General features: G+C 38.8%; 1 protein-coding gene across 1 annotated transcript in view; it reads right to left on the bottom strand.

Moving 5' to 3' along the window:
- Positions 1 to 22,634, bottom strand: part of KCNB2 (potassium voltage-gated channel subfamily B member 2) — a 199,521-nt gene that overhangs the window by 175,239 nt on the left and 1,648 nt on the right. Inside the window, exon 2 of the mRNA XM_065831631.2 lies at positions 8,171 to 8,844. Within this exon, the coding sequence (XP_065687703.1) occupies positions 8,171 to 8,749 (579 nt within the window). The 5' untranslated portion in view covers positions 8,750 to 8,844. The remainder of the gene's footprint in view (positions 1 to 8,170; positions 8,845 to 22,634) is intronic.

The raw sequence follows: 22,634 nt of genomic DNA on the forward strand, positions 1-22,634 counted from the left end.
TGTGCTTGTTTTCAATATTCCCTAAAAGGACCTGGGGTTCAGTGCTATGCATCAAATACTCATGTATCTTCATCAAAGGGAAAACTCATGAATCTGCCATATGTCAAGATAAATACCATCCCTTTTTTTTTCTGAAATAACTAACATGTGGAAATCTCTTTGGCTTCCTGGTCACTTGGGAAAAGCTTTTTGCTCTTCAACATCTTGCAACAAAATCAGAGACTCAAACAGAAAGGTCAGTTTGCAGGTTATCATATAGATTTGTTAAGTTCTCAGCTTCACAAAAGCAAGACGGATCCTGTTCATCCAGGCATTAAGTGCAGCCCTTTGCTTCCAACAGCTTTAATCTGGATAACCCTTCGAATAACATCACCTCCACATCATTTAATTTATTAGTGTATCTCCCAGACATCTGACTGCTTCCAAATATCTTATGTGAGAGAAGACAATGCACTGGCAGCTGCTTATGAAAGCACAGAACGGAAATGCAACATTTTTAGGACATATGATCTGCCTCTGGGTGAAGGGAAAGGCACAACACCCTGGTCTCGCCACTCAGGCATGACACAGCTTAAGTGACATGTCACAGCTGAAAATCCAGCTCGCGAGATGCCTCTGATGTTACTGAGGGGCATGCTGTAATGCACAAAACATTACCATCCTAACTAGAAATACTGCAGTACATATTTTAGAAGATATATGGAACTGATGTTGGACTGCACTTAATTTATGGTAACAACTATAAAAAAACCAGGATATGAGCAGTGGTAAAAAAAGCAATCATTGTAGAGTTAAATTGCTCTCCTACCTTAAGAAGCACGCATGGGGCTGGGGTAAATTGGAATAATGCTCTCTATCTGTTATGGCAAAGGGCCTGCTTTACAGAATGGCTGTTCTCATACAGACTGTACCTGCTGGTAACATGCTGTAATCTCATATATTTTAAACCCTAGCCTGTTTCTCTCTGTGGTCCTGTGGAAGGTGCCGCAAGTGCTGGCACAGTCTAGTTGTTACTTTAAAACTTGTTTTGCAAAATGTTATCATTTCCAAATATGGAGAACGGATTTCCCCAATTTTAAATATAATTATTCTCACCTTTTTACCTCTTCAACCCAACTCATGAAACCTCCTAATTTTCTTTACGTATCCATAAAACCAGAGTCAGTGAGGTGCTTTCTCAAAGCTCCAGGAAGGCAAGATGCCTTCCCTCTGTTCGTACCATGAACGGGGATATTCCCTGGTGCCAGCGCTTGAAGCCAGTGATAGACTGTCTGAATATGACGCACTGCCTCTTTGCCCCTGGCACTGCTTCCAAAATTCAAGCATCTGACTTACTGAGAATTAAGTGTCAATAACAAACGGGTCATTTCAAAGGACATTTTACTCATTTTATGCCAATAGTAGTTTTTAGTAAGTTCTTTTAATAAGTTCACAGCAAAAGCTTTCAGCGCACCACAGATAAGATGTCAGGGCTGGAGGCAACCTGTATGTAACGGAAGTATTAAACACCTCTGGAGCAAGACAGATCAGATGGGAGCTCTGTTCCCGTGATACTTAGGCTGATCAAAAATGCTGAATCATGGGTTATGTGATACTTCACGTAAGAAGTATAAAGAAGGTAAATAATCTTTTAATGATCAACTCGGCAGTGAGCATACACAAGCTCTTAAAACAAAATCAATTAACTACTGCCACTCTACCGTGTTCCTTGATACAATATCTATTGGAAAAACGATATATTCACTTGTCTTTCAAGACATTAAAACAGTTTAGTTATTAAATATGAATGACTAGGATCAAATATAATCTCTTTGACTTACAGTCACATTGACTGACTTTATTGTTTGACAGAAAAAAATATCTTCACCTTAAAAGCAAAGAGAGATAATAAGAGTCCTGGTCAGAAACGATGGTGAGATTAAAATAAATGTATATTACCAGTGACCATTCTCTGTGCTTTACCATAACTTAGTTTCAGCAGCCATTTGACTTCGAAGTACTGGGAGTGACAATGCAAATATAGCTTACTTGGTAGTACATTCTGACAAAGGCTCATAGCAGGATTCCCCGAAAAATAAGTTGAAACCAGAGATCAAACAGAAGTTCAACCCACATATCAACTAGAAAATACCACTTATCTTCAATGAATGTTATCATGCTCTGAGGTATGCTATACACAATACAAAAACCTGTGGGAATTAAAGTAGCACAAAAGCCATTCCTCACACTTTAAAAAAGAGACAGTCTGATATCTCTGTCATCCTCATCCTTGGTGTACAGTTAGAAGGGAAAGGACATAGAATATAAGCTTTCCTAGGGGAAACATTAACAAAATCAGGATGACACAGAACACGTTAATCTGAACTGAGAAAAGGAACTAAGCAAGAAGAGAGTTTTTTTCATATAACATGACAAAGGATGTAGACATGAGAAAAAGTATTTCTTTCATTTGAACACTTTAATATTCTTAGTGCAAACATTCAGCTGTTGATAGACAGTTTTCTTATGTGTTATAGCTCTTCTTTGCAATACAACCAACCAGCTAAAGTTTTCCTAAGGTGTTCTGAGCACAGATGATATGTTCTTCAACCCCAAACAAATGAGCAGTATACCATTAATCAGCGTTCACCCCTGAATGAACACTGTGACAATCTAGGAGATAAATTACAAAGATTTGCAAAGGAATACTGAAATATCTTACACGACACAGCTCTATTCTGAAGTCATAGCTCTGGTAATCTGCACTTACCTGAAGAGCACTCTAATGTGGTTCTACAAAGTCTAAATACGCATGAGAGTCAGTGTGAATTACATATAAAACAGACTTATTGAAACGTATAATAGGTGTGTCCTATCCTGGGAAGTCATTGGAGCAAGACTGGCTATAATGCACCTGGTAGCTAACCAAATATCAGTGGCCTGAATCTTCTCTTTCATGCATTTTCTTCCCAAAGGAATTTTTTCACCTAGGGGATTAGTTACTGAACGCAGCACACAAACTCCTCACAATTGCCAGTTGGGCTTTGGATAATTATACCTTCTATAATCCACAATCCACTAGTTGGCTGATAAATTAGTGTGCTTTTCATCAAGAAGGAATACTCATGTTACAATCAGTAATGTAAAGCAAAAAACCCAGAAAACAAACGCCAAGAAAAAGAAATCAACAAAATAAGGACAAATGAGCCATGCAGTGAGACAAACAGAATTAACAGAGAACACTTTCAACCCCATCAGGTTTCACATAACTTTAAAGAAGGTAAACCCCGTGCTGCAGAACCACAAAGGTCAATATTTTACCCTTCTGTGTATGAGCATTAACAGGGGTTATGCAAAAAATCAAGGACAGAGTATGACTGACTAGCAATTTTTTTAATTACTTTACTTATTTATACTACCTTTTATACTTGATCAGTTAATAGTCACACTGAGATTTAAGGAAATACTCATGTGAGAAAGAATGACTTGCACAAGAAAGACCTGTAGAATCAATCCCAAGCAATTACTTTCTAGTGATATCCAAAGGGCCAACCTGTGATATAAAATACTGAATAGAAAATCTAAGTGATATTTATTGATAATACTTAAAATACTCTTGTAGATGAAAGGTGATTGAGTCAGTATATTTAGGCAGATATATGCTCTCCATTTCTCCTAGAAATTTCACTTATTTCTGACCTCATTCACTCTGTACTGGATCGTCTGCACTAGAAACATTCCATACTTATTTGAGTCAAATTAGTTTCATCAATATAAAACAAGTGTGAGAAAAGACTCAGGCTCTTAAAATTCGATAAACAAGAATGAAAGGAAGAGCTCCTGCACTAACACTTTGAAAGAAACATTGAATTTATGGGTTCTTTTGATCTACAGTCACTCCAAAGTAAGGTTCCTCTGATTTTAAGTCCACTGCACAGAACAAGGTAACAGCGACGTAGTTAAAAAGGCATCAGCTCAGCCAGGTTCATCCTTAATATCCTTGCTGAACTGTGATCACTGATGACATCCAGCTGCAGACAGTTCACATCCACTGAAATCAATTTTCATCCTGGTATCTGTTGAGGACTTTGATACTACTGACGGTATACTGTCATACTACTGTTGCTCAGATCTGCTATTACGCTAAAAAAACTGCTATAGGTTCAGAAACCATAATTAGAAGACCAAATTATGACTTCTTTTTACTTCCCAGCCAAAAACTCCAAGGTGAAAGAAAAGACGTTTCATGAGAAAAATGGATGTAGCATGATCTCACTCTGGAGAAGGTCTATTCTGCTTCAGACCTCTTTGCCATAAAGTTTCAAACTATTTTTGTTTTGCTTCACTATGCATTTGTAAAACAAGTTTGGTTTGTTTGTTTTTTGGATGGAGTTTTCACAAAATACTGGTTATACAATAAGTACAAGCAAATGCCCGGTCTAAAAACTCAGGTGTTACTCTGGAATCAATGCCAGAATCTTGCTAAACTCTGTGGCTTGGGGCTTCTCTGGGATGTAGGACACACAACACTGCATCTCATTTCATACCTCTGTGCATGTCTGAAATGACCAAACTTCTGTAAGTCTGTGTCTTAATCCTACTTAAAAAGCTCATGAGTGAGAACACAGGAAAATGGAAGCAAACCCTGTATTCCTCAGTTAAAACCTCTGAATTCACAGAGATCTTTGTTGAGGTGAGGGCTGAGCAACAACTGCTGTGCCTAGGTGGTATTAATCGGTGACTGAGATTAGGTGCATGCTTGCATTTACTAAAATTAAAAAAACCTCACATAGCAAAGTGTGCCTGTATTGTGCAACAGTACTTGACTTATAATATTCCTTTTTTACTGGTTTTCACTTTTTGCAACTCATGCTTCTTGCTCTCTCCTATTTAATGTCATAGACCCTGTGAAATACCTGCTGTTCATACAGTGTCACCTTGCTGTAAACAAAGTCAGTAGCACACCTTCGCTGGCCTCAAAAGGAGCAGGATTTGGCCTGAGGTGCCTAATCCAAAGTGGGACTCCCCCTTAATTGAGTAAGCTTTGGATCAGACCTAGAAGGGATCTTAGCAGAATCAAGAAGTGGCAAGACGCAGCCACATACTGAAACCACACCTGAGTGTTTATCTCACATTCCTGACCTTTTACGTGAAAGGGTTTAAAAGGCAAGCTGTTCCTGTCAATTGCTTGGGTGCTACGCAGGATCTGAACGATTGAATGGCATCTGTAGGATAGCTATGCACATCAACAGGATTTAATCTCTTTCTATGGAAGTTCAAAAAGGAGCAAACACTTGAATTTGAGGCTTCACGGTAATATTTCCTCATTTGGTTCCCAGTTTTCCACTCTCAAAATCCCACCATCCTTTCCACTCCTACAGAGGAAAGAAGGTGGTTCTGCCTCTTATTTCAGGTCAAACTAGCAACTTACCACATAATGGAAGACAAGAAATCTGTTAAGTGATGTTATGCAAACATTCAGATAAAACCTTGCCACAGAACCTAACACAATCTGTGATGGTTCCAGAGTGTTTGGAGGTACATCCAACTGATTCCAGCATATCTTGTTTTACATGCAATTCTGCTTGTCTGCTTATGTTCCCCAAGTCTGAATATGCTAAGACAGTTTTGGTCTCCTTTATGTCCATCAGTCAAATTTCTACTGCCATCTTTGAGATGCCATGCATGTATCTGCCTATAATTTTGACTCATATATATATATATATTTATGTATATATATATATTTACAGACTAAGGGTTGCTAGAAATATAGTGGCTTCCAGCTGCTAGAACCACAGAAATCACATCAAATGGCATTAATTTAGACAGAAGGCAATTGAAATAATGAAACCCATTGCAACATGTATATAAGCGTAACGGGAAACTCCCTGTAGCAAGAAAGCACAGAAATGTAACATTCAGTCAGACCGGGAGATGAGTAAAAAGGGAAATAAAAAGGGAAAAAATAAATATCTAGATACCTCAGGAAATGAAAGTAATGGCCACATTCATTTGCAAAACCTGGGGAGAAATCTGGCCTGAGTGGTCAAAGTGGGATTTCTTTAAAAGCTTAGAGTTGGCCTAACTACTTTCAAGCAAATCCACGACAGGGCACTGTAATCCATGAGCAGAGTTCAGTCAACGGCAAGCACTCTTGCAAGTTTATCCATCTTATGTTTCTGCATCCACCAAGCAAAACAATGATAGAATGCTAATCAGAGTCGCAGGCAAAGAACCTAAGAATCACTATCGGAGTTTATCCCTATTCATCTGGCCCACCTTACTGTTGTGTTGACTCCTATCTAGTCTTAGGAAAACACTAATTAAGCATGTGTCTCAAGCTCCATAGGCAACCGGCTTCTTTTCTGTGTTTAAAATAAATAAATAAATAATAAAATTTAAAAAAAAAAAAAAAAAAAAATCACTTGGGTTTCCTTTGCCCTCAAATCTGCCTGCAGGGTATGGTGTGGGTTGTAACTGAGGTGACCACACAGCTCACATCCAAGGTGTCCCGGCCAAGTTGTGGCTCCAGGAGCTCTTCCCTTGCACCTCCAGGAGGAGGAGAGGTCTCTTGTCCCTTACAGACCACATCAGCCATGTTTCAAGCCGTGCAGGACTGAGAAGCTGGTCTCTGAGTCCTGCAGGCTGCATAGCAGCTGTGTCACAAAAGTGCTGGAGGGGCTGATGGATGCTCGCTTGTACCAGGGGATCACGGTGTGTAACACGGCTTTTCTGAACGCTTTTTGGCACAACTTATGCCCATCTGCTTCCCCTCTGCTTCTTCTCCTGGAGAGGAACATATGGCTTAGAATATGTATCTCAGAAGCGGGAAATGTATTCATATCATTTTCTAAAATATTCTAAATACCATTTTTCTTCTCCTATAAGCTTTTATTCTAGTTATGAACCTTGCATTCCAGCACAATAAATATTTTGTTTCTACAAAAGTAAATCAGTCCTTGCTTAAACAGTTACGCAGTCCACCATGAAAAACTAAAATAGAAAAAAAAAATGTGTATTGCACCTCACTAGTAAGAAGTTGCTGCTGCAAGAAAAATCTTTGCCAAGGTTCTGGTTTTTGTCCATTCCGCTATCATAGTTTGAAACTTACCTCAGTCCAATAGTGTTGCATCCAATAACAAATCAACAGAAGAAAACAAAGCCACAGTTAAGCTTGAAATGAACATCTATCTAAACACCAAACATTTTTGCTCTGAGCGGTTCAAACTGGAGACAAACTTTCACAATTTTCCTCACATTTAATAGTACCTCACATCACAGAAGGAACAATAAAGTGCCTCAAAAAGCAAGAAAATCTTTCTTTGACATAGAAGCACCAACATCCATGTGTGCAGTCCCACTTCCCTAGTAAGGGTAAACTTTTCCACTGTATCAGTGGGACTTTTTCCAACTTGCTTGTTTGAAGACGGCAGTACTGGAACAAGGCTTCACCTGAATGTCTCCTCATTTCTGCCTGAATATATACAAATTCTACACACATATATACGCATATATATATATATGCGTATATACTACATACTTGTTTATATACATACGCATGCACACAAACAAAATTGTATGTGTATATGCTTTAATAATATATGCATATGTATACTTCCCTATTTTAATACTTTTATATAGAACAGTCTAATTCTTGATTGCAAAAATGTAGTATAAGAGAAAACATACTGCAAACCTTGCCCAATATACCACCATGCCAGAGAGCGGCTGTTGACGCTATTCCTTGACAACCCATCCAGCACACCTTATGAGACACTGATACCACACCTATGCAATGCCTGTAATAAAACAAGTAGCAATACTGAAATGTATGTTTCTCATAATCAAATACTTTTCTAATAAAAATGCAGGTAGTGTTCTCTGGCCATATTTTCATTGAAGAGTTTAATGTGAAATCCATTAACAATCATACAGAAGTTTCAGATTTTATACAACTAAAGTCAAGTCTAGCAGTTGCCTAAAATCAACTGGACTCAACAGGATACCTTTTGCTGATTTCAGTGTGTTTCAGGACAAATTTGAGTGTAATTCACTTCATGATATGCAGATTTTTATATTCTTATTTTCTCTCTAAATATTTAAGTGAAAGTTGTTGATTCATGCCTGTCAGATACACGGGTCATGACTCCACTTTCTACTTTTTTTGCATTAAGCATACTGTTAATCCTACCTTTGCTGCCACAGATGAATTGGGTTTCTCCAGCAAGTCCCAGAGCTTCTTCCTTTTCTCTGGGCAGCAGGTATTATCAAACTCTTCCCCTTCTCTCTCGCGCATTGTTTCTGCCTCCCTCCTCAGCTCCTCATTCATCTGCTCTTTCTTTTGATGGTATCTTGCCTGGCAGCAAGATTCTAAATATATCTCATCAATCCCCCAGTAATCGAGCTCCTGGCCAAAAGAAAGAGCACACATTTCTTCCATCATATGTAGTTTCCCTGTCCTGTAGAAATTCAAAATGGAAGTGAAAGCCCCCGGGTGTCGATCAAAAAAATATTCATTTTCATTTAGATTATAGTCATCACATACTTCTAGCAGAGATTCATGAGTATTGCAGTCTCTGAGTTTTCCTAATCGTGTCCTTGGAAGTCTGTCCAAAGTCCTCCACAGCACTTCATGGTTGAGTCCACCAACATTTATTTTAACTCTCCGCGAGCAGGCTTTGCTCCTAATGATCTCCACTGGTTCTGGAGGCAGAGAAAGGGTAGACCTTGAAGACTTTTTGTTGATCCCTGGTGGAGCCTTCTCAGCCATTCTGGAAAGGATGCAGTTGTCTTTAGCAGAATGAGCTTGGAGACTACAAATACTTGGGGAGAGTCCTCTTCAGATAGACAGCTCCATTCCTGAAGCTAAAAAAGACAAAAAAATTAGAATATTGCAATGTACAATATATTGCCCAATTTCTCTCTGTCTCTCTCCTTCCAAGCTTTCATATGCAGATGAAAATTTAATGATGGTAATTTGCTCTCTCTACAGTGAGACTTTTTTGCAGTAGTGCACAGAACCACTGGAACAACTGGAACAGTTAAGAGCAGTATGTTCAAGCAAAGGAAAAATTTCCTGGAATTTCTGCATTCATGAAAATGAACTGTGACAGTTTGTACAGAAGACTCGAGTTTTTTGTTGTTTTTTCAGTGTTGGGTTTGGTTTTTTTAAAAATCAGTTTCTGATGAAGCCATGTTAGTTTAATCTGATTACTTACCAATTAATTTGTGAGGTGTGCTAATGAAAGATTGCAGGGATATCCATAAGGAAAAAGTGAGACAGAGGCTAGATTCCCTTTTACTGAAAAATTCAAATCTGCGAGATATGTTCTGAAACTGAATAAAACAATTAGAGAATATGAAAATATCCCATGAAGCCAAACTGCTTCCCTTTCCTCTACTAATCAAATCCTGATTTGCTGTATTATTTAATAGCCAAACATTATTCACCAAAAAATTCAATTGCCATACTGACAAGTCCAATTTTCCAGCACCAAACAGTGCTGATTTCTTTACAAATAGGTCAAAATAATCCTAACCCTTCTGCAGCCAAGTGAACAGTAATACATGTTATATAGGCAAGGACTATGCGTACTGTTCCCTGCCTCCTCGGAAAGGCTCTTCTCTGTTCCATTTGTTCACCTGTTAAGTCGCTGCGGGGACATGATTGCATGACAGCAATCAGCAATCTCAGTTTTAATAATCCACAAGTGCATCCTCACTCACTGTGCCTAGTGCTTCAATGCACTCTGAAGTGCAGCTGTTCGTCACCAAATTCAGAATATCATTATCAAACAGGAAGGAAACCCACCCACTGTCTTTATGATGGTCAGTTGTCTGACACAGTGCTTAAATAATAACCTAGCAATGGTATCAATGGTATCACAGCCCAAAGATAAGAATATTAAGAATGCTTAGACAAGCTTCTCTTATGAAGTAGGTAAGTCCTTTGTTTTCTCTGAGTTGATATCTCCTCCTCCCATTCTCTGTAAACCAACAATTCAACACTGCTCTTTATTTTGAAGTGAAATAACTCCAGCTTTAAAAAAGTATTTCATGTGAACAAAAATGTTATCCTCTTTGCAGAGTAAGCATGAAGGTTGTGATGGGAGCGACTGTTACCTAAAAATACACCACGGGCAAACAGCAGGGAGGGAGGAGAACTACTCGTACTGCAGCACCATGATGGCACAAAAACAGTCGGGTACAAACTCACAATGAAAAATGGTGGAAATTTGAAAGGGAATTAGAAGGTCACAAAGACCAGATCCTCGCCAGAGCAGTGAGAATCTAGAATAATCCTTTAATAAAAGTATCAGCAAAACCAAAGATTTCAGCATGTCATCTGATGTGCTTATGACAGGGTCGACTATGTTGCTAGTATAAAATTAAGACTACTAGACCTCATTATATCTAAACTTTAAAAGTTTAAAAAGGCTCAGCCATGTGTGATACAGGTATTAACAGACTTGAATGTCCAAAAACATCAGGAAAAAGGAAAATTACACACCAGAGTACTATTTACATTTACTTTTTTCTTTTTTTTGGCTGAATGCATAACTAACTCTCTTGTTAACCCCCATACTGGCAACAGCCCAAATTACCATGTTACCAGTTTCCTTGTGAAGCTGAACCTACTTCAAAAACACGAGGGCGAAAATATTCTTCTGCTTCCCATTCTGTTTCCAGCACCACGCTGTGAGGCTCCCTCCTGATTTCTCAGTGCAACCCAGAGCACCTCTGTGCCTGTTTACGTGAGGGTTTACACACATTTACCTTCCTTCAAAAAAAGATAATCTGATTGATAACTTCACTTGCAAAGATAAATGTCATAGCAAAATCAAGGCCCTGACATCATTAGGATTACATAATAAACATCCCTTTATGTTGTGTTTGTGTTTTGCTTTTTTTTTTTCTTCTTCACCTTAGGCTTATTTTTTTTCCTCTGGTTTTACCCTCTTCCTCGATACCTTAGATGCAAGGGGATTATGAGGGGACTTCTGAGAAGGGTGGGACTCAGGTTTTCACAAGGTCTCCTCACTTAAGCATCTCCTAGTGGTCTGTGATGCATTTATCAGTCTTTTGACAGAGACGACACATAGACACTAAGCAGTTATGAGAGGATATTTCTCCACAAAGGAAATATTTACAAATTTTTTTGAAAAAAAATCCTTTTAGACTTTAATGTACAATGATGTTTCTCCTTCAAAGGATGCCTTACATAACAGAACACAAGAATTTAAGAAATTCATAGAGAGGTTCTGTCATTCTCCATGAAATCAGTCAAGTCTTCAGGCAATTTCTAGAGATGTTCACCAGTTTATTCACTACTGCATTTCAGAGATTTATTTTTTTTTTTAGTTAATTCACATTCCCTAGCATTAGCAATACCAAGTCAAACACATTAGAAATCAAGCAGTTGTTTCAATTAATCTTAGGTTAACCATACCCTCATTTGCTTTTCTTATTACAAAACTAAAGATAGGCAAGACTATGCATTGTTTTAGTTTTTATGCAGTGTAGTTATCACACAGATTTGTTAAACAATGCAAAATTATAGTGTCACCAAGACTAGTTTAAAGCTGATAAAACATTTTCTGATTCGTCAGTATACCTATTGGCTGCTTCTTCTTACTTGAGGTAACGTTTTTTTTTTCCAAAAAGCTTTGAAAATCTGCTTAACTGTGGTCATACTGAAGTCAGCAGTGAGATCCATTAGTTTAGTGTTGAGAGGACTGCATACAAGGTGCTCTGTATGTATGTAGGTATCAAAGCATGAATCAGAACTCACACCATGCAGCACTCCAAAAAGGTCAAAAATAAAAAGCATTTTCCCAAATGAAGAATCCTGAAATGTGAGGGCTTTTTTCGCCTTTTTCTAGAGCTCCTTTCATTGAAATATATATATGAGCAGTAGACTACCTAACTTAAAAAAAGGGTTTTTAGTTTGCTTCTTAAGTGTCTTTTTTCACACTTTATTGTTTTCTGTGGATAATTTTTTAAAATCTCTTCCCGCACAGCTTTCCCAAGCCTGGACTACAGAGTCTGTATTTAAATGGGCCTTTTACAAAAATATAATCAATAGTTTCTACTTCAACTACATAAAATCTTGTAATTTCATAATCCACATTAGAAATGTCACACAAAATCACTAGATCTTTCACTATACCAGAATTATGCAAGTGAGGTTACCTTTACAATTCATTTGTGGATTTTAGCTACTGCAATTAACTCTTCAGACACTTCAATTTTTTGTCTCTAGAAAGCTTAAAATTTTCAGTTTAGTTTACTGCCTTAAACTTTGATCTATGTACAAGTCCACCAATCACTTTTTCCACCATGGGCTAGTGAGAAATGCAACCACTCCTCGGCAAGCAGGCAAAACCAGCCAGCTGCTCGCCAGCACTGCTTAGGGATCAGCAGAGAAAGACACAAATTCTAACCACAGATATAGAACAAGAGCAATTGCAGATAAAAGTGATTTTCTTTCCTTGCAATAATAAACTTACTTCATAGGGAAATACCTATAATATTGAATAAAGTCTTCCAAACCAAAGCAAATTCTTCGCATCGAATGAAAGTTAAAACTGCAAAGGCTACTACTCAAAAAGCTAGGGAAAGCCAGAACAAAGGTTAAGTGTCTTCCCCAACACCACATGCATACAGCTTTCAATGGTGCGATTCCCAAACCCTTCTGGATTAAGTGAATGGCCAATTATTAACCTTTTCTTTTCATCTTTCTCATTCAGTATTTGGCATCTGATGTTATTTAGCATGGGCAAACCCAACTACATGAAAAGTGATTAATCTCCCTCAGGGAGTTCTTGCTATCCCACCCAAGCTCTTCCAGGCTGTCTAAGAGTTTCCCTTCTCAACATCACTAGGAAGCCATTATTACCATTGCTTTATAATGGAGAAACGAAGATCATACATGCCTGAAGTATTCAATAATTTTGGCTGCTCTGAGATTTTTTTTTTCAGAGTCCTCAACATTTTTATCACATTGGATGGGCATGTCTACGTGAGCAGATTAAACCCTCAAGTAGAGGAACTTAGTTGCCTGTGCTGACACATCACCACAGCATCACCAGCTGCGGCACAATTAGGACTCTACCAAATAATTTGCGGGGTTGGCTGGAGAGTCAGAATGCTTCAAGGTCTGCTCCTAAGAAGTGGTTTGTCCACAGCCATCTGCTGTGGAGCCTCAGTGAGTTTAACCCTTCACAGAGGGCACCGTGCCAGCTGACCCAAGCAGTGCTGGCCGCTTCCATGGACCGGCCCAGCTGTACCCTGCATGTACAAGACCTCGCTCCAAACAGACTCACATCCAAGCCACTTTCCATGGCTTAAGTCATAAATATTCCTCCCAGTTTTTGCCATACAAATTGCACCAAAGAAGGTAGAGATGCTGCACAGGCACGTTTCGCTGTTGGTGCATGTCCTCACTGTGCTTTTAAAGCACTGTGAATAAAAAAAACATGTGGTATCGAAGAAAAGTCTGGATCATAAGAGCCTCAGGAAAACAAAGTAAATTTGCTTTGTTCTGACTTTCAAGAGATAAACTTTTTCCATTTTTGTCAGAAGATGTCCTTTTGTCAAAACTTGTCAAGTTGTTTGCAAGGAAAGATTGTATTTATTTCCTTGCTTTGGAAACAAATGGATTAAGTTTTCAGAATTTGTTGAAAGTCTGTCTTTGATAGTTTTTAAACAAAATCTAGATTTCTGGTTCTAAATGTACTGATGTTTAATTATTTTTAATAGTTAAGAATGCTCTGGATCAAAATGAGACATTTTGAATTTATTAAACAAAATAATTTGTGTGATCCCATTCAATATTTTTTTTTTCAGGTCTGGAAAATCTTTTTCTTTTTTCCAGGTAAAAAACACTCACTGAAATCCAGAAAAATCTGGGGAGGTACTTATTTTATTAAGTATTAAAAATGACTTATTAAAGTGTAACAAAAATCAGATATGCAGTCTGGAAAAACTAGCTTTAGGTTTTTGTAAGCATAACATCGAGGGAAGTCCAGATTGGACTTCAGGAAAAGGTTCGTCATTGAGTGGGTGGTTGGTCACCAGAACAGGCTCTCCAGGGAAGTGGTCACAGCACCAAACATGTCAGAGTTCCGGGGTTATCTGGACAACAGTCTTAGTCATATGGTTTAGTTTTTAGTTTTAGGCAGTCCTACAAGGAACAGGGAGTTGGACTCGATTGTCCTTATGGGTCCCTTCCAACTGGAGATTTTCTAGGATTCCATGATTCTAAAAAGCCTGTGCCCACCTCAACATCTGACTCTTAGAGCCTATAACCTAGGATACAGTAGGTTAATCGAGAAAAGATAGAGCAACTTAGTTGTGACAAGCTAATACATTTCTACTGAGTAAACAAATTTCTAGAGCTCTATAAGGCAGTTTGTATAATTCTAATTGTATAATTTCTAATTTTTTTGACTTCTGCTTTGCTGTAATATCTCTGCTACCACATTTCAGCTATCAAACATTTGTTCTTTGTTCCAAAATATTGCAATTTCTTAATGGTGAGCTGTGGGATCTTTATTAATAGTATTTTCTCTTAATTTCAGTTTTCTAAAAAATGGCTGAGATGATAGCTAAAACTCTGAAGAAAAACACTTCGCTTGAGCGAGGTGCTCATTATTTCCATTTCATACCTTTACAGAAGTCACATCTCATACAGCTAAGGATTGGCAAGCTGAAGGCAGGAAGTGTCGGGAAACATGTCAAAGTATTCCTGAGCATCATTTGTATGTCTCAGATTCATATCCATATGCAGAAACACATGCATGCATGCACACGAGGGAAGTAGCTGAGCTTTGATTGTTCAAACTACCAGTGACAGCACTTGGGCTCAAGTCCTCAGAGCCAAGTGTCTGACAGCCCTTGAAGCCACATGGCTTGAAAGGGCGAAGATGGAGCCTGAGCCTGTCTCTCCTGTGACAGAGCTTCTCTATGAGCAATGCCTGGCCTCAACCATGGTCAGAGCCATCACTGGTGGGTGGCAGGGACTGTAAGAAAGCTGGGTCTGTCCATGAGCTAAGACCAAATCACACCTTCAGCCTTGAGAGCTCTGCTTACAGCTATGGATTGGTTGGTCTATGGAAAGTAAGATTTTGCTTGTGAATAAGCCCCACAAAACCAGCTCTTAGGTCATTACTTCGGTTAACTGGTCTAAAATGATGATTATTTCTATTTTCATAACAAACCTCAGGGATTCTTTATTTCTGGTATGTTAAAAATTAAATGTTGGCTGCACAAAGTCTCAGAGATCTGCAGGAAACACTCAAAAAAGATGGGGCATTTTACAGATGAACTTTTCAAATCGACTAAATCCATCTGTCTGCTAACTCCCTGTTCTCACCATCTTGAGCACAGAAGTGTCTTTTAGATGGATGAGCTGAACTTCACCGAAGAGCAGCAGACTCAGAGGCTTTATATATTCCCTGGATAAGAAAAGCCGGACAGAAATAGGTAAGGAAACAGAAGACAGAAAAAGAGAGACAGAGTATAACTGACAAAATGTTTGTAAAATCTTGCAGTCACACAAGCTTGGCAGTTTTGCCCTGAGTTTTCCAACTCTCCCAGCAGCACTTGCAATTACTTATTGGAGCTCTTACTCATGGGTTGGCTCTAGACTCCACTACAGGTGATGTGGACAAGTTTACACCAAAAGGCTGAATGCCCTTGACAGCATTCAGTGTAATTTTACCTCAGGATTCGTATGGCACTTAGGACTCGAGTGGCCTTTTTGAGTAGGACCTCATCACAACTCTGGAACTGAGAACTGCGTTTGGAGCACCCCCTCAGTCTACACCGAGGTCTCAAGAGAGAGAGTCTGTCCCAGCGCTGAAGCAAGATCACCACCAGCCTTTATTCCAGACCATCTCTGTTTCTCTGTCTTTCCTCATTAGCAATGCTTTGCTGTTGGTGCCTGTGGCAAGTGTGGCTATATGATCCTTACAAAACAATCCTGATGTGTTCCTGCTCGGTTTACAAAAACAGTCTCATTTCCATTGCAGCCCACGTTGAAGCATCTCTTGTTTAAGATGCAATTGTCTGTGGTGTCTGCACTATACTATTTATGTTTACAATTGGTTGCTAAGGGCTGAGTTATTTCTTTTGCCAAAGATACCGTCTTTCACTGCATATTTAGCCTTCCCTGGAAATTTCAGAGGGGATGATCTGTCACAGCAGAGAGATACATGGCTAAATGGCAGATAATTTTCTTTAATTTCAGACAAACAGATATTACAGAAATGTGATTATGTAAGTTTCTCATTTCAGGGCTAAATCAGACTACATATTTATGTCCTGGTTAGCATCCTGGATCCACAGTTTTGATTGATGCTTCCATGTAATTATTTGAGAACGTACAGACACTACATATACAGGATACAGTAATAATAGTAAATACATTAATATTAATAAATTAGAGCTTTGAATTGCAATTTATTCATCCACTAGTTGATTTTTTTTTTTCTAATTGCATTGCAGTGCATTAAGATGATGGAGGAGATTGTCAACACATTATTTGTTCTTTGAAGAGACAGATCTTCCATAACCTTTCAGTCTTCCACTGCTCCCTAACAATAACATTGCTGCCAACTAGCTGCAAGTGCTGAAGAACTTCACAGATGTCTTTTTGTTCTCCTGAACAAAAACTTGCACAGTGTAGTAATGAATGATGATTCTAGGTTTCTAGGCAGGGAGATATTACAGAATATATAACATTATGCTATATACACAAAGAATGATGTCTGAAGCAATAAGGCACACTGAGAGGGGCCAGATGTTATCCCTCTGAATGAAACTGCATCCTAAACTCTGGCTGTGGCACTTTGTCCAGAATCCTAGTAAAATTTTCTAATAGACGATAAGCATACAACCCCACCACCCCAGATGTACAATTAAGGAAAGCATGGTCATACTCTTAAGTGACTTCTTTGGAAATGAAAACATTTGGATTCGATTTCTGCCTCTGTCAAAAATTTCCCTTTGAAGTCTTTCTGACTGGACTGTTCGGCAACTCAATCAAGGAAGATGGCAGGCCTAGACCTACCTAGACAACAGAAAGGAAGAGACATGGCCAAAGATCTCAGTTTGACATGGGCAGATTTGCTCAAGAGATGCTTGTCTCAACCAGTGACTCTACCCAGCAGGACTACAGTTTACATCCCCATCTCTGGTGCTTCACAGAAGCACTAATGCTGGAAGGAATGAATCAAGACTTTGATTTTTGGGTGACTCAACTCTGACAACCACCTTTGTACACAGCTGGAAATGTCTCTAAGGTCATAGCATCAGCAAGCCTTCACAAAAAGCTTTTATCATTAAAAATTAAGGCAAATTTCATCCTAGGTTTGATTTTACAGAATCCAGCCCTTCAATATTTTGATGTCTTAAATGATGGAGTGCCTAAAAAAAAAAAAACAACCCAACCTACTACTATAAATTGTTGCATGGGGCCTATGACAACCTGTCATCTTATTTTGTCCATCTGAGAGAAGTAGTCACCCATAAAGCAGAAGACTTTGCTTCTGAACCTTATCTAACATGTTTTGGTTCCACGTCACACACAAAGGTAGAGCTGGTTTGGATAAGGGAGTGTCATTCTTGAAACCCCAGTTTAACACCATAGAGAAGAAGTTACACTTACTTTTCTTACTGATTTTTAGTTCTGCCATGAGTGGAGACAGCATAAGTTTTGGAAAGCATTATGTCATGCCTAAAGGCAGCTGATACAAGGAGTACTAATATTTTTGAACCTCAAATTGATCTGACAATAGAAAAAAGTAAGGACTCGCTATCATGCACAACCCCATGCTACTGTTGCTGTAATTCTAAAATCAAGACAGGCTAAAAGCAAAAGTTTTATAAAACTGACACTATAAATTAATTTCTTTATCAAACCAAAATGTACTTCTTAAAGCCACAGCATCCTCTTAAAAATGTGCTTCATCATAGCCATTAGTTCAGGGTTTCTAATATTAAATATGCACAACCTAAGTTCAAAGAAAGGTATGGGAACCTCTAAAGCAGGATCAACATGATACCTTGTGGTCAGAAAGAAGATACTCTGAACTCCCATCCAGGCCTAGTGCATAGTCAGGATCAGAAGAGACACAAAACACCCACATGATATTCTAAGCCTCGAAACCTCCTCTTACAAGAGGCACATAAAACACAGCCCTTCAAAAGAAATGAACAAAGTCCACTCATTTCAAAATGCACCTTAAGGTGATGGTAGCAACCCACTGATGTAATTGCCTGGTCATTGAACATTCATCTAGGGACCATGTTCATCCCTGGGGACTCAAACCTGTGGTTTATACTTTGTAAGCTACTGCTGCTACCAGTATTCCTCAGGATGGCTGCAGCGATGGAGACCACCCTCCCTGAGCAAGAATGAGGCAGTCTGTGCTCAAAGGGCAACAGGCATGAGTCTGTAGCTGGAGGAGTATGAGCAATCCTTTAGTTGGAGAGAATCTTGGATTGACAAGAGGTGAGATATTTGTTGGCATTGTGTTAATATAAGAAAGGCTTAAAAGCTTGACTTCCTACTTCTGGGTGAGTACCCTAACCACATTTTTGCTTCTACTAGGTGATCTATAAATATGTCCTCATTTTCAGAGCAGCCTAACATTCTCACCCCTTCCTTAATTCAAGGGGAGCAGAAGATACCAGCCCTGTTAGTACTACTTTAATGAAATGCCTAAATAGGGACTAAAACAACTACCAGTAGCCAGGCTAGTCCTGAATATAAAGGCCTACCCAGTTCAGAAGTCTGCTCTATGTCAGCAATAATGAGAATGAAGAAAGCATGAGATGGAAATACTCTAGAAGGCAAGACCTTCTAGATGGCACCACTGTCAAGGTAGATCAACTTTGTGTGCTACTAATCTCAGCAACCACTGGGTGAGCATGTACAACAGTGTAATTCATAGCTTTGTGATTTCAAGGCTAATTAGGCCAGTTCACTGCTTTGAGTCTGATTAAATACATTAGCAGGTTTCTTCTAGCTGCTGCAGCCTGCCAGCATTTTCTGCTCAAACTGTCCCAGGATCTCTCTGATATATTCAAATTTACACTCAGTGTACGACCATAAATTATAACAAGATTATTCAGTCATCTGAGAGTACATTCAGCTGAGATGGGGTCATCAACCTTGTAGGGAAACCAAAATCTCACACTTAAACAGCAAAAGACACAACTGAAAGCTCTGTAGAATGCAGCGCTGTGGCCTCATTTTGAGTTGTTGAGTTTGGTCGTAATTTTAATCTCTATATATTGAAAACACAGCTAATTTTCTAAAAGTTAAGTATTGATGAGGTACTGTGAAAAACTATGTTATGAACTGCCTTGAGATGCCTTATTAATGCTCTGAGGCAAATTTATTCTGTATTTGGATTGTACTGTCATAATTGATTTCTATTTCTTAACTTGTTAGGCAATCAGGGAGAAGCTCATCTCCAGTGTCATCAAAGAAGATTACGTTTGAGAGCTTTGTTCAGTTAATTATCAGCACAGCTTTGCATTCGTTTCCTTGTTATACGGTTTTACCTAAAGAGCTGATGTTTATTTCCTAACAAGCTAATATCTGAGTATAATGGCAGCATGAAGCATACCCTGCAATAGCAAACACGACTTCCCAGGGAAAAGCACTGACCCGCGTGGAGGCTTCTCCTGCATCACGTGCCGGTGCTGTGGTAACAGAGCTGCTCAGCCCCTTCATCCACGCTCGGACTGTATCTGCCCTTGCACAATTTCAATGTACCACGGTCCCCCTGTCATGGTATTATGAGAGGTAAATTGGTAGATTGTCATTGTTCCTTGTAAAGACTACAATTGCTGCTTATCACAGCCTACTCCTAAATGCTCAGAGCTGCATTATGCCAGCGTGACATATATTATTTATTAGCGAATAGATTGTTGGTTCTGACTCTCTTGCTGCTGCCAGCAGTGATGCTACTGACTACTCTTTATAGTCATCCGGTAGAGGAATAAGTTTGTATAGAAGCCAGACACCTAAGTCACAGCTGATCTGCCATTACAGCTAAATATAGATTTCCTGCATTAGAAACAAATAAATTAAAAATGCCACAGATTTCAGCAGCCTAAGACTTTCCCATGTTCATGCAGTCATCATAAACCATGAACAAGTACATTCAAAATAATATTTATTAGTTACTGATTATGCAGTTAACATCACCATATTTTCCATAATGGTGAAAAAAAGTAACTGCCCAGTTTAAAAACTCCTCAGTTTACTCCAGCCCTCCAGCCTTGGAATAAAGTGATGTATTGCACAGTAAACAAGTGAAACTCCAGGAGGATGTCAATGTGTGACTTGCACTGAAGTTTCTGCATGTGCTGTAATGAGCACCAGGAAGGAAAAAAGCAGAATAACCTTTGCAGTCCTGCCAGCTTCCATGGAGAAACAGACAGTTTTAAGCTTAATAGATTATAAATACCTTGACTGATGCATATTATATCTAATGCTTTTATGGTGTTTAGTGATCTGGGAAGCTATACTGGGACCATCTTTATGCCTATAGCTAACCAAGATAAGAAACATCCAAGTCCTTTTCAATAAAAATTGAGTTGTTCGGCTTCTCTGTTCACTTTTTATATTTAATCGTATGATCTAACACATATGCATTTTATTTTGATTGAATTTGTCACTAAGCAATCTATTTATTATAGCATGAAGTACAGTATCTAAAACTGTGTAAAACTCAAGAAAAAAATTGAAATCATCAAACTCCAAATCCTTTCCACATAGACAGAGAATTATAGTTAAATAAACATAGGAAGCTATGGGATTGCACAAAAATCTATGTTTACAATAGGAAAAAAAATCTAGTCTATAATGTCCCAGGCAATTTATTCTCACAGTATCATATAGAACACTGTTGTACATCTTAGCTATCTCTGCAATTAAAAATTGGAAAGTTTACTTTGATTTGCAGTTAAAATTATCATTAGGAAGTAGACACTAATTTCTAAATGTGAGTTAAAACAACACGTCACAAATATTTATTATAAAATCCAAGAAACTAATTACCCAATGCCATTACCTCAGTCATAACCATAAAAGAAGGATGCCAGTTACTTATGAGAAATCAAAAATATTTTCTCTTGGAGTGTCCACATCCTGGTAAGAGTAGAAACAGAAAAACCCAACAAAGTAAACAACAGTCTGGTTTTATCTTGCATCCAAGTTTATAATATTCAGACACCAATTAGGTAAAAAAACTTATTTATAAAACTGAAAAAATATCGCATAGCAATACGACAGAAAAAAGGGAAGTCATTTCAGAGGCAATCATTATTTAACTCCAAGGGCTGTGAGCATGCTGTTGCTGGGTCAGAAGGTATTACACAATACCATTATGAGTTAATAGAAATGAGTCCTGAAAACATAAAAAAAATCATTTTTAGAAGGCACGTATGTCTACTGTGATGAAGCTGAAGTGTCTCACAACTTTAACTTTTCAACTCCCGGCTTCCCCTCCTGGGCTCTGCCTGTCAGGAGCAGCACATCTATACTCTGGAAGAGCAGGCACAGTGAGAGGGGTCTGCAGGGGGATCCCACAGTGCCCCCAGTCACTGCCCCCTTCACCACATACCTTATCTCTCATTCACTAAGTCTCCCTTGCCCTAAACCATGCCGACTTGAGACCAGACAGCCCCTCCCGAGCATGCTGTTTATATAAGAACAGATGGGAGTAACACAGTGACTGAAATGTCCTCCAGCAGGTAGCTTTAAATATAGTAGCACCATGAAAAATATTTTACCTGTGCATGTAGTGACATGAAGCTCAAGGAAGCCACATAAAATCAAGATTTTCTTCTAAAAGTCACAGTACCAAGCTGTTTGGCAAAATCCCAAATGTTGGCAAGAAAGCTCTTGCGAATCTCAACTCCTCGCCTTGCCTTGAATGGCGAGGCAGAATTTACCAATTAACTTGCACTTAGAAGAAAAGGCCAAGCATGAATAAATAAATACATATGATATAGCATCATTACAGCAGTGGGACATTTCAAAATCCTGAAGTCAATGGAAATGTTCAGACTGAAGCATACTGCTCCAAACAGCACTCCTCTCTTATCTCGAGCTGAAGATGGTTTTTACTGTCTGTACATGTCTGAATGAGGCCAACCTGTTGAGCCGCAGTGACAGTGACCAGCTGAGAAAGGAGGTGAGACCAGTTCAAATGCTGTTGCAAGCACAGACTGTGGAAGCATCTTTTAAAAAAAATAATAATAAATAAAAATCCACAACAACAAGGCATCTCTAAGTTCCAATACGGCTGAGCTAAGAGCTGGTTTATCAGTTGTTGTTTGAATGGAAAAGATAGCGGCATTAAGAACCAGCCACAAACTTTCTGTGTACTGCACCTCATCTCTCTGGCAAAGATTTACAGAGCTTTGGTAGTACATCTCAGGTGATCACAGAGCAAATAAATCTCACAAGCAGCATGTAATGATCCTGCTCCCCTGAAAGTTTCTAGTAAAACTTCCTGGGAGGAGGATCATGCTCCAGGCTTGGTAGGACGTTTAGTTTCTCAGAGCTTTTCCAGCCTCTGAGGCTCAGTGCTAGCTCTGCACTAACTTGGATACCTCCAAGCTGACCAAAC

The sequence above is a fragment of the Patagioenas fasciata genome, chromosome 2 (assembly GCF_037038585.1).
Source record: "Patagioenas fasciata isolate bPatFas1 chromosome 2, bPatFas1.hap1, whole genome shotgun sequence".
NCBI lineage: Eukaryota > Metazoa > Chordata > Aves > Columbiformes > Columbidae > Patagioenas > Patagioenas fasciata.